General features: G+C 35.0%; 1 protein-coding gene across 1 annotated transcript in view; it reads left to right on the forward strand.

Moving 5' to 3' along the window:
• Positions 1-1,206: 1,206 nt before the first annotated feature.
• nAChRalpha2 (nicotinic acetylcholine receptor alpha2) overlaps positions 1,207-17,211 on the forward strand; it is a 29,613-nt gene continuing 13,608 nt past the window's right edge. The window contains exons 1-3 of the mRNA XM_073081995.1: positions 1,207-1,557; positions 15,427-15,471; positions 16,416-16,525. Of these exons, the coding sequence (XP_072938096.1) occupies positions 1,366-1,557; positions 15,427-15,471; positions 16,416-16,525 (347 nt within the window). The 5' untranslated portion in view covers positions 1,207-1,365. The remainder of the gene's footprint in view (positions 1,558-15,426; positions 15,472-16,415; positions 16,526-17,211) is intronic.

Below are 17,211 nucleotides of genomic sequence, written 5' to 3' on the forward strand. Positions count from 1 at the left end.
GACCCGCATGACGGAGCGGTCACTATAACGGTCTCACGCGCAAAGGGTTCCAGGTTCGATCCCCGGCCAGATATACATCTGAATGGTTTATTTGAAAAAACGGGAGTGGAATTTTAACTCTAAACTACGAATGTTGGGACATTCATACCACTAGGCCACAACAAGCCAATGTGGCTACTAACGCCATCTATTATCATGCGTAACGCACAGCGAAATATGCGTGGAGCGCGCAAGCGTATTAGAATCGACCGAAAACATGAACGTAAATAATGAATTCAACTACCGAAAATATGTGCTACGGATATTTTTGCACATTTCCTTGCCAGCGTCGAAGAAAAATAGTTAAATGAGACTTTTGTTTGGTTCATTATGAAAATATTTAGTATATAGACCGTTTGTTCTATGAAGTAAAATCACCAAGGATTTATGTCGTTTAAAATTTGGTTCCGAAGTAAATAAATCGAAAATACCTTATATTCTTCAAATTAACAATATAAATTACATTATATTTTATGAATTAATTAATTATGATTTAATTGTAAAAGTCATTCGATTTAAAATGACAATCAAAATTCCATCGTAAATGTCCTTTAAAATTTGTTTCGATAAATAATATAATCCGATAATTTATTCCAGTAGATACTTGAGCCCACGTCGAGTTCAAACTCGTAACTAGAACTGAGATCAATTCAAAGACCAATACCAGTTTCTTTTCAAATTTTATATTTTTGCATTATAATTAATAAAATACACGGCATAAATATATTTTAAAAGTTTCAGTTATTTTGTTTTATATACAACAAAGGATTAATACGAATTTACTCGTTTCCAAAATAACATGAAGAAAATTGGAGATAACGACTAAAAATATTCAAATTTAATCCTATTTACTAAATCCATTTCTACAAATCCTATTGACTTTTTAATAATCCACGAACTCATAACGAACAGAAAACGCAAAATGAAACATCAAAATGCATTAACTGTACCGAAATCGAATTTATTACCCGATTTAAATTCCCGCTAGCGCATACATGTTTTGTTTATTTTTAAACGAGCTGCCGAAACAATATTAATAGACATTCATTCATATCGACTTTAATAGGTTAAAACGAGGTTCTTTCATTCGCACGATGAAAGCCGACGGATTCTGCGCACTGTTGACGTGTATGTTGCGACCAAACGCCAGTAGGGGCGCCACCGTCGCTCAAGCATCTCGGGCGTATCTGTCAAAATTAGCTAAAAACAATTGAAAGTTCGATTTTAATCGCTAATCAAAACAAATAACTATACATAAACAATCAATAGATTAATTTTAGATTCCTATTCAAAACTTAAAAAAAATTGACTGGTTTGTGCTCAAAAATGCCTGTAATTCAATTACGGGTTATTTTCCTTTTTTTCACGAGCTACGGCGTGTGTTATGCAAATCCGGACGCTAAAAGACTGTACGATGATCTTTTGAGCAACTACAATAGACTCATTAGACCTGTTGATAAGAACAACAACACAGTGTTGGTGAAATTGGGACTGCGGCTTTCTCAGCTGATCGATTTGGTAAGAACATTAAATATTTCGTTTTCTTTTTTAGATGCTTCAATCCTAAATATTTGTCTTTTGATAATCGTATTTTTCTCAGTATACTGGTAAGTTCCACAATGGGGGTAATGCTTGCCAACTCAAAGGTTCCTTATCTAAGATATTATACTGCATCTAGCGCGCATTTTCCCCTCCACTTGCCTATCTTTCTAAGCTGAAGCAACGTATACTTCTCTGGCCTTTAAGGAAATATTGTACCTTACGCTTTTTGATGTCAAAACAACTTTTAGTGTTTGATGATACCGAAACGCTTGAGTGCGGTTTGATTTTAATCTAACCTTAGTGTACGATTAAAGGATGAGATAACATGAGATATTGACCAGCGATCAGTGGATTATGTCATGGGTTCTTCATTTGGCACAATGACCGTGATCATCAGTCTCCAAAAGTAATAAATTTACGATGATAATTCTGATTTATATCATTTTAATGCTACTGTAACCCATTTTGAGGTATGCCTTACTTTACTTTTCTTCAAAGCTACGTCATCGCGTCAGTAAAGTAGGGCGTACGAAAAGTACAAGAGTTTTAATTAGTGACAAAACTCTATACCTGTTTACTTGACCTATTATAAAGAAAAGTTTTACCATTTTAAATTTTATATCTATTAGTAGATTAGTTTTGGATACAGTCCGCGGTCCAATCGTAATGTCTTGGGACGCACTGTCTTCCTTAATTTAGCGTGCCTTTTACTTTTTCTGATTTTAACAAATTAAAGCAGTATCAATGTTGATTTCATTAGCTATTTTATTCACCTTTGACTTAATTTTTTGCTAGTTGTTTTTGAACTTCGCATTTTTTTAGGGTTTATATCTCGTAGATAAGTAGGGTGCCCGGTAATCAAAACATGGGCCCTTCCAGAACGAAATCTGCAACACTCATATGAATACGTTCCTCGTTTCAATGTTAAATCAAAATTTCTCATCCGAATTTCTGGTAACATTTTGAGAAGCACCCTCAAATATTGGCAGAGGCTCTTAAAGTTAATTTGACTTGGAGTGCGGGGCTTGAGAGGTAGTTTTGACATGTTTACCGTTCAACTAGCGAATCACGAAGTTCCCTGATTACGTAACATGTGGGAACCAGATTGAGTAGGTATTTAAACAACGTATACGTATGTAGTTATGTGCTTAATGATTATGCATTGCCATCGGCACCCGGATTTTAATACAAGAGAGACTCTTATTATAAAAAATATTCATTAAGACACTAATGTCTAGCGCAACAAATATTGAAACTGAGAATCAAATCTGAATTAGTTATTTAATTTATGGTCGCGACGTGGGAGCGCCGCCGGGTTATGTGGGATTTTTACCGCACTAAAACCCCTCCGGTGGCCGTCCTCGGCGCTTGGTGGAGAACTCCGGGATCTCCTATGGAACACAACCGGAGTCCTCCGAGCGCGATGCGCCAATCGGGTTCTTCCCTGGGGGAGCAGTTTACGCTCCTCCCACACACCTAGTGTTTACAACGGTATGCGGCCACACACACCGTCGTTCTTCCCGGGGTTACTTGCTGGACGATTCCAGCTGCCACTCTAGCCACCCGCAACCCTAGGGCCACCTTTTAGTCGTCTCATACGACAGGCAGGGGATACCGTAGCCCTATTCTAGTCCCGAGACTACAGGTACAACACCGATTTCTGCCTAAAAACAGCAGTGTTAAGCACTACTGTGTTCTGGTCTGAAGCGTATGGTAAGCGAGGCATTCTTGTTTAAGACATTCCAGCTTATTCCTCAGGAGTAGCGACGCATCTGTGACCGATCTCAGCTAGATATCTAATCTTATCTGGGTTTGTTTACATTTGCCAATGGGTGGCAGTAGCCCTTTACTATCAAATGGACCGCATGCTCGTCTGCTACTCCTATATTATAAAAAATAAGTCTTCAGGAGACCACTTCAAGTAAAGTAAACTAATCAGTGTAAATGAATAAAAATAGTAAGACTATTCTGAAACAAAACGCTCAATTAATTCACTTTCAAACCCCAAGAAACGGTTATATGATTGAATAAATTTGAATATGTGATCGTAATACTATCTGTAGAATTTGAATACGAAAGTGTCGACTGATGAATTCCAATCAAAGTTTCTTCAAACAGAATTAATCTGGACTTAATCCGGAGGATGGAAGCGCTATGGAGAATCGTTAGCGATAATTTCGAATGGTTTCGTAATTGGCACATGTAATCGTTTTAATGATTTATGATTTAAGCAATCAATAATCAATATATTACAATAAACTTGTAAGATGATCAGTCATGACTAATAAACTCTGAATATCTCTTGGAACAGAATTGATCTGGACTTAATTCAGAGTAAATGATAATTTTAAACGGTTACGTAATTGGCATATGGCCTCGTTTTAATTATTTCTGATTTGATCAATCAATGATTCGTGATTCTACACGTTTGTAACTAATTATCTGACGATTTTTGCTATTATTTCTTTACGTAGAAATATGGAGCATGGAACCGCAGCCATAGTCGGCGACAGTCATCTACGCTTACTAACCACAAGGTGGGACCGTCGGTGATGGTCGTCGATATGAAATGCCGCATTGTCGATAGTGTGTCACTTCCCTAACGTTTTAGATCTTACGATCTAAAAAGCGAGACTATGTGCGCTTCAAACGGATAGTCTGGACTTAATTATGTGTATTGAAGGCACTCTATACATTCGAATGACACCTCAATTAGCAGATGTCTCCGTATTAATTAAATTGGAACTGTCCAATTAATAATTGGTAATTTTATTATTGAGACACAAAATATTCAAATACTTCAAATTGTGTCTTATAGCATTAGACAAATCTATTTAAAAATAATATTTATTATATTTAAAAAGTAAAAGATAGTTCGTTTTCTTTTCAGAAAACGCTTTTATTTGATACCTATATCTTAGTGGACATATTGCCATTCAAATCAAATGTGTACGCAAAATATCAGCTCAATAACTAATTGAAAATTTAGTTGCAAGAATGAACCCTAACATACATTTCGTAACCTATCAAAAGCAAATTAAAGTATATAAAACATGAAATAGTACAAATTATTATTCCTGCTGTTTAACTTGTATGTATATTAGTTGTTCTATATTTTCATGTAAGTTGCTTAACCTTGTTAAAAATATCTTAAAATATTTCAATGTCACACCGGCTCATTAGCGTGTCCAAAATCTGTAGGTAACATAAGAAGTTTTATAATTAAAGCTGTACTTTCGTCCATATCATTATCTAATTTAAGAAACATGAAAATAAGGAAGTCTTGTAATATCTTTAGTATTTATTACATTTAAATATATAGATAGTTAATTGTGTCAGCCGTTAATTTGCGAAAATCCATGCTATTAAGTTAAGATTAAAACTACTTACCGTCGTAGAGTCATCTTACCTAGAGGGAGAGTGCTACATACTGCATAGTTTTAAATATACATATACCATCATACATATTTGTAGCGTATTGTTGCGAAGTAGTTTTAATCTTAACTTAATGAAATATATAGGATATTGTCATTTGTCACCATACGCAGAAACTACGATCTAATTCATATATGCGGAAGATGTACTTGTATATACATCGTTGTTGGTACTTGTCCTCCTGACCGCGTATATGCTCGAATGGAACTAACTCACTATTATCTATCTATCACTATCTCTCAAACTACAGTGAATGTGTCGGTTGAATTCAGACGATTGGTTGAGCGTATGTCTCAGCCAGTATGCGTGTAAATCACAGCATAGCATTTTAATCAGAGCATAGCATCCAAGGGACGACTATGCTTCACATTTTTTAACCTAGAGTTACAGATGTACTTATCAAAACTATGAGTAACTCTGGATTACATACGTCTGAGTCTTTTAATAATATTGAAGTAGCAGACGATAATGTGTTCACTAGATAAGTGGCTCCTGCCGCCGATGCACATGTCTAATAATTCCTAGATAACATTAGATTCCTACGTTAGTTTGACCACAGTTGCGTTGCGTCAGAGTATATGTCAGAAGATTAATTTGGATAACTTCAAAAAAGGTACGTGGCCCTTAACCTTCAAACCGAAACACAGCGTACTTAATACTGCTGTTATTGGACAGAAATAGGTGTGTCGGTGGTGCGTCCAGATTCGAAACACTAAGTTCTGCCACCTTCAAAAAATTCTGCACGTGTGTCTGCAAGCTTAAGTGGTATGTTCACTTAGATCAAAATTCTTCACATTTTTTGTCATATGGTTACAATACATTACCTGAGCATCAACTACTCAATATATTATTATTATTCAAAAAAACTAGGTGAACAGCATCATTTAGTAAAAAGGCTAGGCTGATAACTGAACGGCTAATTAAATTATGTTTTTGACATTATATAACATAACAACATTATAGTACGATATAAACTATCAATAATTCGATGTTAAATTATATCTCTTTGACACAGATATATAATACAAAGACGGAGAAGTCCAAAACAAAATAAATACAGTTACGTTTTTGTTACAGATTTACCGAGGTAGCAAAATTCACGCAAACATTCTCATAAACTAACACAATATCACGCGATCCTCCTGTGTGTGTACTGTATCTCCACATTCACAATGCATCGCAACTCTTAATTACATACGAAATTGTTACGTGAATACGCTATTGCATGGTTATGCTGTATTGCACCATCTGATCTTAATTGTACTATTTCAGAGCTATTTATATGACTAGTTTTTACTTATATATACATTACGAGCGTGTTGTGTAGGGCCTTATTTATGCATTAAACGCTGTGTTCTGGTTTGAAGGATGTGGTAATACCTGCATGATTATATTTACTTTGTGGTTAGGTTAGATTAGAATTCGGCGGACTACTGCCACACCTATTCACACTTAATAACAGTAGTGTAAGCACTGCTGTATTATGGTTTGAAAGGTGTGGGAAGGTAAGACATACTTTCCCGAGGCGTTCCAACTTAGTCCTCAGGGGTAGCGGCGCATCTGTGGCAGACATCAAGTAGGAATCTAATGCTATCTGGGGTTTATTACAGATGTCCATGGGCGGCAGTAGCCACTTACCATTATGTAGACAGCATGCTAGTCTGCTACTCCTATATCATTAAAAAAACAATGCTTATATCGATCATTACGTGCTCATGGGCGGCATTAGTCATATAGATTTGGCTAGATTGGCTATAGAAGTTTAGCTATCTCCGAGAACATATGAGGACATATGCCACATATGAGGTTATTTTCAGTACTTAATATTGACGTAAATATACATTTTTAGAAATACCAAATTAGTAACTCATCATCACCAAGTTCAGGTAAGACTTTCCATTCTATTTGGTGTTGATGACAGATTTAATCGGCAGTGATCACTTACCGTCGGGCGGCAGTGGTTAACGAACCACATCAATCTAATAAGCTACAGCCGACATCAAATAGCACTGAAATTTCCGATTGATCATGACTTCCTCTTTGAGCACTGAGTTAATTTGAATCATCGAAACGAGGTTAGGATATTTTTTACGTTATATTCGATAAGTATTTCTACTCTTTTATAAGACTGTAAAATTTACGCAGTTTACGTTAACTTTGACAACAATATAACTTATTTAGACCACAAAGCATAGTCATTTTTTAATTAAATTCAATTAAGTTTTAATTTAAATGCCCTCTTACAAACATTTTTTTTACATTTTTCTTTATTTATTTAATTGTGTTAATATAAAGCTTTATTAAAAATTCTTTACATTTTAATATACAAGTTCGAATTTGTCTCGAAAAAATTTAAACACAATTATTATCACTTCAATAAAAATATTTATTACAAATTACGATATTATTACTTCAATTGTTCGTTATTGCGTCAACCACATTTATCTATGAAATTTGGAGACCCTTTTTCTGGGATAGTTCAAGCAACAAACAATGTTTGCTATCTTATTTACCTACCATAGTGTACACTTTGTACGCCCCTTTGAGCCATAGTTAACATTCCAAAGGAGCTTATAGTTAGATCACGCAAGGTATCTGCCGTATAAGTTTTAATGTTATGTTACCTAAACCAAAAGCTTACCCGAAAGGCAAGTAACGCATTAACCTCTACCCGGAATATTATACTAAATGTTACTAAGTATATTAATTGTTATACAGAGTATTTGACTTTAAGTAACTCAAATGACTTACAAATACTTGAGTCGAATTTAAAAAGATTAGAAAAATAATTAACCAAACAAGTACTGAAAAACCTTACTCATTTAGAGATTCTACGGAAAGACTTTAGAAATATAGATTTGGAGATTGAGGTTTCTGTGAAAATATTTTAGTGTAGTTATTTAGCTATTTATTATTAAACATAGAATTTTTTTTGGATAACACTTATCATGGCGTTTTTTATTTTTTATATTTGAAAATAGTTTCTTTTTTCATTCTTATCTTTTTTCTTAAAAATCCTTTGGAAACGAATAACTGAGACCTATAAATAAAAGCTAAGATCACTAAACTAAAGATAAATGTCTGAGAAATGTTAGTAACATCAATATCGCATTGAAGATTTTATCCGTCCGTCGGAGTCTGGTAAACTGTTTCAGTCTCAACTTTGTGCTGGATTTATATTACCATAATAACAAAATCTTTTATCACATTAGTAAGAACTTTTTCGCAACTATACCTAAAGCCTTTCTTAACCAAGAGTACTATGTATATTGTTAAATATGAATTTAGCAGAAAGACGCCCTTGATTATCTACTTTTTAGGCAACTGTGGTGGGTAATGTTCTTTGACCATATATGTATTTCCGTCAATTCCGTACATTTCTTTTTTGGTTTGAATATCTTAAGCATATTATAGATGGTAGAACCTTTTACAGTTCGACTACGGATGCACTTAACACCTATTTCTGCCTAATAACGGCAGCGATAAGTGCTACTGGCTTTGAAGGGTGTGGCAAGGGAGACATACTTATCCGAGGCTTTTCAACTAGAGTAGCAACGCATCTATCTCTAATCTCAGGTAGGAATGTAATCTTATCTGGGATTGATTAAAGGTGTACATAGGCGATAGTACTCTCTTACCATCAGTACCCTTAGTATGAGTTTTTACGTTTTGACAAAAATGACTGTTTTGGTATTTGTTTACGTATTTGCCCATACATTTCCAAGCATCCCTAGCGGATTGTATCAGAACTGATTGGAAATATATGGGAAATACGTAAATAAAAACAAAAACAGTAATTTTTGTCAAAACGTAAAAACTCATACTTAAGGTACAGGTAGACTGATTTTTGGACACTGTAAGGTTATAGAAAAAAAATATTTTCCAAGTACACGGTGTTACAAAACTCATAGTTATTCAGTGGCTTCCTCTCGAAGGGCGCAACTCCCGTATTCAGTCGTGTCGAAGTCCCAACTTGTCGCGTCGCTAATTAAACTCAGCTGTTTGTTTGACTAACAAGGAGCTCGCACTGCATACTGGAATCAGTTGGTCTGTTAGCTGTACCTATTCAGCTCCTGATAGCGATAGACGCTATCTGATTTCTGAGCGCGTTGTAGGCTTAGTGGCTTTAATTTGGTTTACCACAAAATCTTACATATGCTTATCTCCTAAATCGCCGGTCGGTGTATATTTGAATTAGTTACTTACAATTTAAATTATTTTGATTGTATTAAAATAAAACATAATTTTAACATTTAATTTTAATTTTATGGTTATATAACCAAAATTAAGTTAATCATATTGATGATTCAAAAACGAGTAGAATGTAAACATTCTTGCTTAGGCTTATGTTATTATGTTCATATTACCTGGAGTCTCTGAATAATTAGAACAGATTCTCGTGGGCGACAATATCCACTTACCATCAGGTGGACTGTTTGCTATTTTAACATTATAAAAGTACATTATTTCCACATAGAAAGTATTCCAAAAGTCATAGTTATTCAGTGGCTTTCCCTCGAAGGGTGCAAATCCCGTATTCAGCCGCGTCGAAGTCCCAACTTGTCGCGTCGCTAATTAAACTCAGCTGTTTGTTTGACTAACAAGGAGCTTGCACTGCATACTGGAATCAGTTGGTCTGTTAGCTGAATAGCTACCCTGATAGCGATAGACGGTATCTGATTTTCTGATAGCGCATTGTGGGGGTTTATTGGCGACATTTTGGTTTATGTTCGTGCTGGTTGTTGGTTATCTCCAGTTATTGTATTTTGATAATTTTCTCACAATCATAATTAATTTGATTGTTTTAAATTAAACAGAATATCACCGTAATCCATAATGGCTAATAAATGTAGCGTATTGAATGGTATATTTATATTTATTTATTTGGATATACATTCCAAGTAGAATTATCTAATTCTTATGGATTTTTTATACATTTCTTATAAGGAGCTTAATATTATGCAGAGATACTCAATCAAGAGCAAAATTCCTATATTTATACTTGCAAAACTCGTGTTGCGCTAATTAATCTCATGTTTATGTTTCCTAAATAACTAGGAGACAACGAGTTTGCGTTAGTGCACACGAAAATCTGTTGGATCCCACTCAAAGTACACGTCTGATTGCTTGGAACTAACATTTTATCAACCCCACATAAAACGAGATTCATACCCAATGTTGATCACAGATGCGTTGCTACCCTTGATGACGGAGTTGTAATTAAATATGTAACCCTTACCACACTCTTCAAACCGAACACAACAGTGTGTTATGTTATTAGGCATAAATAAGCGTGGAGGTGGTCAGGTCTACCAAATGACTTCTGGCATCAATGATACCAAAAAGAATTCTAGCAACACTGAATGAAGATCAAATATCTTATGATGGACGAGTAAAGTAGTGTTGCACTAATTAATCTCATGTTTATGTTTCCTGGATAACGAGGAAACACCGAATTTGCGTCAGTGCATGTGGAAATCAGTTGGATCTCAGTCAAAGTACACACGTCTGATTGCTTGGAACTGACGTTTAATCAACCCCAGATAAGACTAGATTCCTACCCGAGGTTGGTCACAGATGCGTTCTTCCCTTTAGGACTCAGTTGGAATTAATTATTTCTCCTCGGGTAAATATATCACTCTGACAAAACCCTTCAAGCTGAACATAACATTGCATTATGTTATGAGGCAGAAATAAGAGTGGTCAGGTGTCTCCAGAATGAAACCAAAAAGACTTCTAGCGCCCTCTACAAGCTTAATATTATACAGCAACGCTGAATAAATATCAAATATCTTATGATGGACGAGTAAAGTCGTGTTGCATAATTAATCTCATGTTTATGTTTCCTACATAACGAGGAGACACCGAGTTTGCGTTAGTGCATACGGAAATCAGTTGGATTACACAAAGTACACACGTCTGATTATTTGGAACTGACGTTTAAGTACTAAGTTATGGGTAAATACTTTGCTAAATACCATATTGCTTATTTACTTAAATCTATTTAGTAATTTGTCTTGTAGTTCTATAGTTCTCCAAAATGAATGGCGTTTTTGTACCTTTATGAGTAGAGTGCTTATTTATGTTTTCACAAAAAAGTTAGTATTTCCTACTATTATATGACTCTGCCTTAGAACCGTAATATTAAGAGTCTCTGTGTTATCCTTAGAATAGGGTAGTAATAGTCTCTCCTTTCCATATAAGACATTCGAATTTAGTGCCCATGAATCGTAAGATCATTGATGACACATCTCCTCAAATACCTGCAATCATATTAAACCTATCGATTAGAGATGTAGTGGGTGGCCTTATCTGCCTTATTATGACTTACGATAAGGATATACTTAATGTCTAGAGGACTAGATTTTTTACTACTTAAATTTTATTTACATTACAATTTGATTTCTATGAATATTATTTAAATATCGATACCGCTTAATAGCGTTTAATTTATAGTCTCAAACCATAAATTAGTAAAGATTACTCACTCCTAACAAGAAAATGTAAAAATGTAAGTGTTGACAATTGAAATTGTCACTGTCATCTATTTTCGTGTTTGAAAAATATAAAAAAAAAATAAGTTTTTAGATCATTTACGAATGAAATAATATTTATCCGCACTTTTTCTTCGATTTCGTGTCTTTGCACCACTTAACTGCGCATGTCGGCATTGTTCCGCGTAAATTACACCATGAGAGCCATTAAATGGCTGACAGAATTGTCAGCCGCTTAAGCCGTTTAATGGCTTCCTTCAATTACAAGGCGGTGAGATATCTATACTTATCTATGTCTCAAACTAACACTTCCAAGAATAGCACAAGTTCCTAAAGCTAACTCGAAACATATATACCTATTGTATGTGGTAAATAATTAACATATCACATAAACAAGTCTAAGGCCCTATTAGCATTTAAATTACATTAAAACTCACACGGCAGGTACGGATGCTTGCGTAACTGCTGGCTTGTCCGGAATGTTAAGTGCGAAGGTTTAGGGCGTAAAGGGCGAAATGCTATACACTATATGGAGTTGTAACTTAGTACGTTATTCGATGCGATATCCTTAATGAAAGATGCAAAAAAATTGGTCAATTGCGAGTCGAGTCCGCACACGGAGGGTTCTATATTATTATCATTTAATTTTTATTTTTAGTACCTGTTATCATAGCACCCATAGAAGTAGTTGCATAGTGAAAATTTAAGCTATCTGCTTATTACTTTTTGCACTATCTTCTTGATGGTATATTGTGTATGGTCTTACATCTTGTACAGAAGAAAGTATATCTAAAATAACACTATTAATAAATTATTTTTACTAATTTATTTCTTGCCTACGAGCATTCAGTCCACCCGATGTTAAGTGGCTACTGCCGCCCGTAGTCATCAATCAACCCCATATATGACTGTTATCCTACCTGAGGTCGGACACAGGTGTGCTATGTCTAAGGACTAAGCTGGAAGGCCTCGGGAAAGTATGTCCTCCTTCAAAAACATACAGGTTTATCCTTACCCAATAAACCCATGATTAATGCCTGTAAGACGCCACTGCGAATATTATCAATATCACTTTGAAAGTTTTATCAGTTGGCATCCGATAAACCGTCGCAACTCCTAGCCAAGTTATAATATCAACTTCAGTTGAAAATTTCCTGTTATATAGTAACGAACTTCGTATTAGTCAGAAAGTAGTTTTAAGTCAAGTAACTATTCATTAAAATTTGCATACCTTATAAGTATTTTTTTCTATTCTACTATGTAAATTTTATTTCGCAATATAAACCTTGAAGCAGCAATATTTACTGCTATAGTACTTAAGATACGCTTGTACCATCTCAACCGTATTCTTAAACTAATATGAGGTTTATCTTCCTAAATTTACTAAGCAAGACACGTTTCACACAAATAGCAGCAGTAAAACATTAACTGTCTGAGGTGCTGTAAAATGTGATTCGACGATTTGACGGTAGCAAAAATAACGAAGGGTTTATAAGTACCAGATTTGTTTTCTTGGTTAAAGGTAATACTTTTACCATCCTTATCAGGTCCTTTCTGGTTGTACGTAGTTTCGTACGAAATTTCGGGACCTATTCCGTTTTCTAGTCCAGATTAATTGCCGATCAGAAAGGCTTCACAAAAACCGTTATGGTTGGTCTGACTCATTTAACTAAGCTTTTTATTACAATATTTTATTGTATTATTGTGTTTATGTACGCCCAAATAATATCCGAATAAATAGAAGTTGACTCTTTCATTGACTTATTATATCAAAACTTTGTAACAGATCCGAAACTTCGAAATGTACCACTGTTTTGGGTGTCTTCAACACAAAGACAGTGACACGCTTTCCATTCTCGTCCCTACCTATTCTTGTTGCTATCACTTCTCTCGTGTCACTTCCGAAGTAACGAGAAATAGAATCAATAATTGGATATCCGCGAGAACATTAATATTCATACCACAATGCACGCCTTATCAGCATGTTTATATTAACAATGGTTCTTGATATTCTGTTCTGCTCGTCTTTCAGCGAGTTCGTTTCCTTGAGGCAGGAATTTTCTTGGCAGCCTTCCAAATAACATTTTGCTCAGTTCAGACAAACATTCAAAGGCTGTATCCTGTTCAACATAAACACTTTCGGTTCAACTCTGTTTTGGGGTGATGTTCTTTTATGAGATGGAAGTATCAAACGATTTTGTATGATGGTAGGTGGTTACGTCCGCTCATGATATTTGTAATCTGCCTTAAATAGGATTGGAATCTTACCTATTGTTAATCTTAGATGAGATGTTATCCTAATCTCTATATTTTCTATTTTCCAAGTACTTCTGTCTTACAATATGTAAAGTGATGATGGTACCGTCTTCTATAACCATTTGCTTCACCAAACACATACCGAAACATCTTTCAGTGTGAAATCAGAAACCTTATTTTAGTACTCCTCACTCCACCTCAATTGTTGCCATTATTAAATTCATTGGTAAAAAGAAATTATTACACCACCTTCTCCTCTATTAGAGTAAACATTTGGTGTTTCATATCAATATTCATATCAACACAGTATTGTTGTTGTTTTCCTCTTCCAATACTAATACCTACTTCTAAACCATTCATAACGTTGTCATTGAGTTGGACATTTTGATGAACCAGGAAGACTTGTTGGCAAGCGCCCAACACACAATCGATTGCCCTTCGCTACAAACAGATCAGTTAACGGGAAACAAGCTTAAATATTAGAACAATATCATTATTGTTTTGTAAACTTTGGCATTTTTTTAACATTGTCAAGTAAATGAGCATATAGTCCACCGACCGTGGTCATTGCCGCCCATGAGCATCTGTGACGGATTCAATATATTGAACGGTTTTTCAATATAGTGATCAGCTTCTGTTAGAACAGGGGTTCTAACAGAAGCTGATCACAGACGCGTTGCCATTTATGAGGACTAAAATGATCGCTTAATATGTAAGACAGCCGGCATCCACACCCATCCACTGAAACGCAAGAACTGCTTCATCCTAGAAATAAATGTGCTTCGAACTCGCTTAATCTAATTCTGATAAACAATTTAGGTTAAGTTTATCATTGTAGATATGATAATTTTTTAAAAAGATGTCTTATGGAGTTTCTTTCGCCGCTTCTTCACTTTATCGAAACATCTTGCGAAGTGGCGGTAGATATATTGACGTTCAGAAAGAGTACGGGTGTACTTCCGAAAAGCGCATATCGCCGATCGAACTAAAGTTTGGTAGACTAACGTATTTTTACCTCCTGATCACGAATCATCATCATCAACAACCCATTTCTGTCCCACTGCTGGAACCGGGTCTCCTCTCATAATGAGAAGGATTAGACCATAATCCACCGCGCTGGCCAAGTGGGTATTGGTAGACTTCGCATACCTTTGAGATTTTTTTTTATAAATCTCTCAAGTATGCAGGTTTCCTCACGACGTTTTCCTTCACCGTTTAGCAAGTGATAATTAATTTCTAATACGCACATAACTTTAAAATCAGAGGTGCGTGCCAGGGATTTGAACTTCGGACCCTTCGATCGAGAGGCCGGATTTCTTAACCACTAGGCTATCACTGCTTCTCTGCCATTTTGAATAAGAAAAACGAAGGAGAACCTCTTTTCGTTTGTGTTTGTGTGTGTGTGTGTGCGGCTTTGTGTACAAACTGCGCGCTTTTCGGAAGTCTATCCAAGAGTACTGTAAATAATCTTCCTTGAATGAAATATTTTTGATTTTCCCTTACATGTACCTATAACGTCTGTATCGCAATCTGTCTGTCATAGTTTGAATAGTCACCACCGCCGCTAGATGTCGCCCACTCTTAAGTGTGCGACGACTTTCGTGGCGTGGCGTTCAAGTCGCAATGTAGAACCATTTTAATTTATTTGTTTTTGTTACAGAACTTGAAGGACCAAATCCTCACAACTAACGTATGGCTTGAACATGTAAGTATAAGAATTTAATTTAGATTTACGATCTATTATAAATGGAAAATCATACATTAAGATATTAAAATGACTTTTTATACCCTTGTTTAAATTGATTATATATATTATTTTAAATGGAAAATCTTACATTAAGATATAAAAATGACTTTTTATACCCTTGTTTAAATTGATTTTATCTTTTAGCTAGAAAAGAAAGATTAAAACGATATATAGCAAGTTAAAATATGTAAGTTATCTCCGAAAAATGGCGTCTAAATCTTTGGGACTTTTATTTATAGCACATTTAACAGAATCCTTTTTATCGTTACGCCCAATCGATTAAAGCAATTTCGCCGTAAACTACCCACTACGGGCTTAACCATAGATAAAGTATTTTTTAGAAACGACACGCCACTTGAACTTGATTTTCATTAGATAACTGAAACCATATGGATGACAAAATAGTGTCATTTTTGTTTATATAACTACTAATATAATCTTATGATTATATTGTGTGACACAGATAACTATTTATAATTAATTTAAAAATAATTAAAAATGAAATTTATTTTAAATGTTTAGCTGCTATTTTCAACTGAATGTTTCCGTTAAAGTTCTAAGCCATGTAGAGGTAATTAAATTCTCTTAAAAATAATTCAAACTCAATTTATACTACTTTTTAATAAATTAAGTTGACTAATGAAGTAGGTAATAACTAATGAAATCTTACTTATTTACTGATCTTACACAAGAAATTGTCACTTAAAGGCCCTTCCCTAATTACCAACTAAATCAATAAATACGCAAATTCCAATAGTCTCTCACCTTTTTCAATTGAAATAATCATCCGTTAAGTGACTAAAACTGTGTAGTACACTTCTGTCGGTTCCCAACTCTATGGTTCTAACTGTGGAGATAAAGAACACGCAATACATTTTGTTAACGCCTCGCTAATGTTTCAGGAATGGGAGGACCACAAATTCAAGTGGGACCCTCTGGAGTACGGCGGGGTGAAAGAGCTCTATGTGCCATCCGAGCACATTTGGTTACCCGATATTGTGCTATATAACAAGTGAGTACGGTGAAACGTTTTTTCTCTCGGGATTCCATCCGAAATTATATCTCACAGACTGTAACAAGTAGCGATTTTTGAGAGAAAATAGGAAACATCACGTATGAAAGCTTTTGTCACTTGTACGAGTGTGAAGTGAATTGATATGATAGAAGATAGATAGTTTGTTTTTAGTGTACAAGTAGTAATCGCGCAGTCAACCTGGTTGATGGCCACTGTTGCCCATGGACATCTGTAATCAACTACAAATAATATTACTCCTGTCTGTTGTTTAGGCAAATTGTTTAGGCAGTGGAATTCAACAAAAACGGTCCTATCACTTTTAGTTGAAGTCATTGAGACTATTTGTTTCCGCCTAACATTGTCTTCTTTGAAGATAATTTCATTAAGTCGCCAATTCATTAAGACGCCATCAAACTTCACTTCAAATAACTTTAATAAAAAAAAATATGTCGAAAACAATTACATTTTTAAAACGTTAAAAACAACGCCATCTTACGGCTCTCATGTAAACATATTTAAATAGAAGACGCTATAACCGCGGTTTTAATAGTAGGATATATATAGCTAATTGCAAATGAATGTAGCCAACTTTAGACATCGAGCAGAGCTCGGTCGTCCATGAGTGCTAATAGGAACATGGGTCCGAACTATGTCACAAACAATTTCCGTTATGAGCATCTGGT

The sequence above is a fragment of the Epargyreus clarus genome, unplaced genomic scaffold, assembly GCF_041222505.1.
Source record: "Epargyreus clarus isolate Ecla_fem2 unplaced genomic scaffold, WU_Ecla_fem_2.2 ptg000017l, whole genome shotgun sequence".
NCBI lineage: Eukaryota > Metazoa > Arthropoda > Insecta > Lepidoptera > Hesperiidae > Epargyreus > Epargyreus clarus.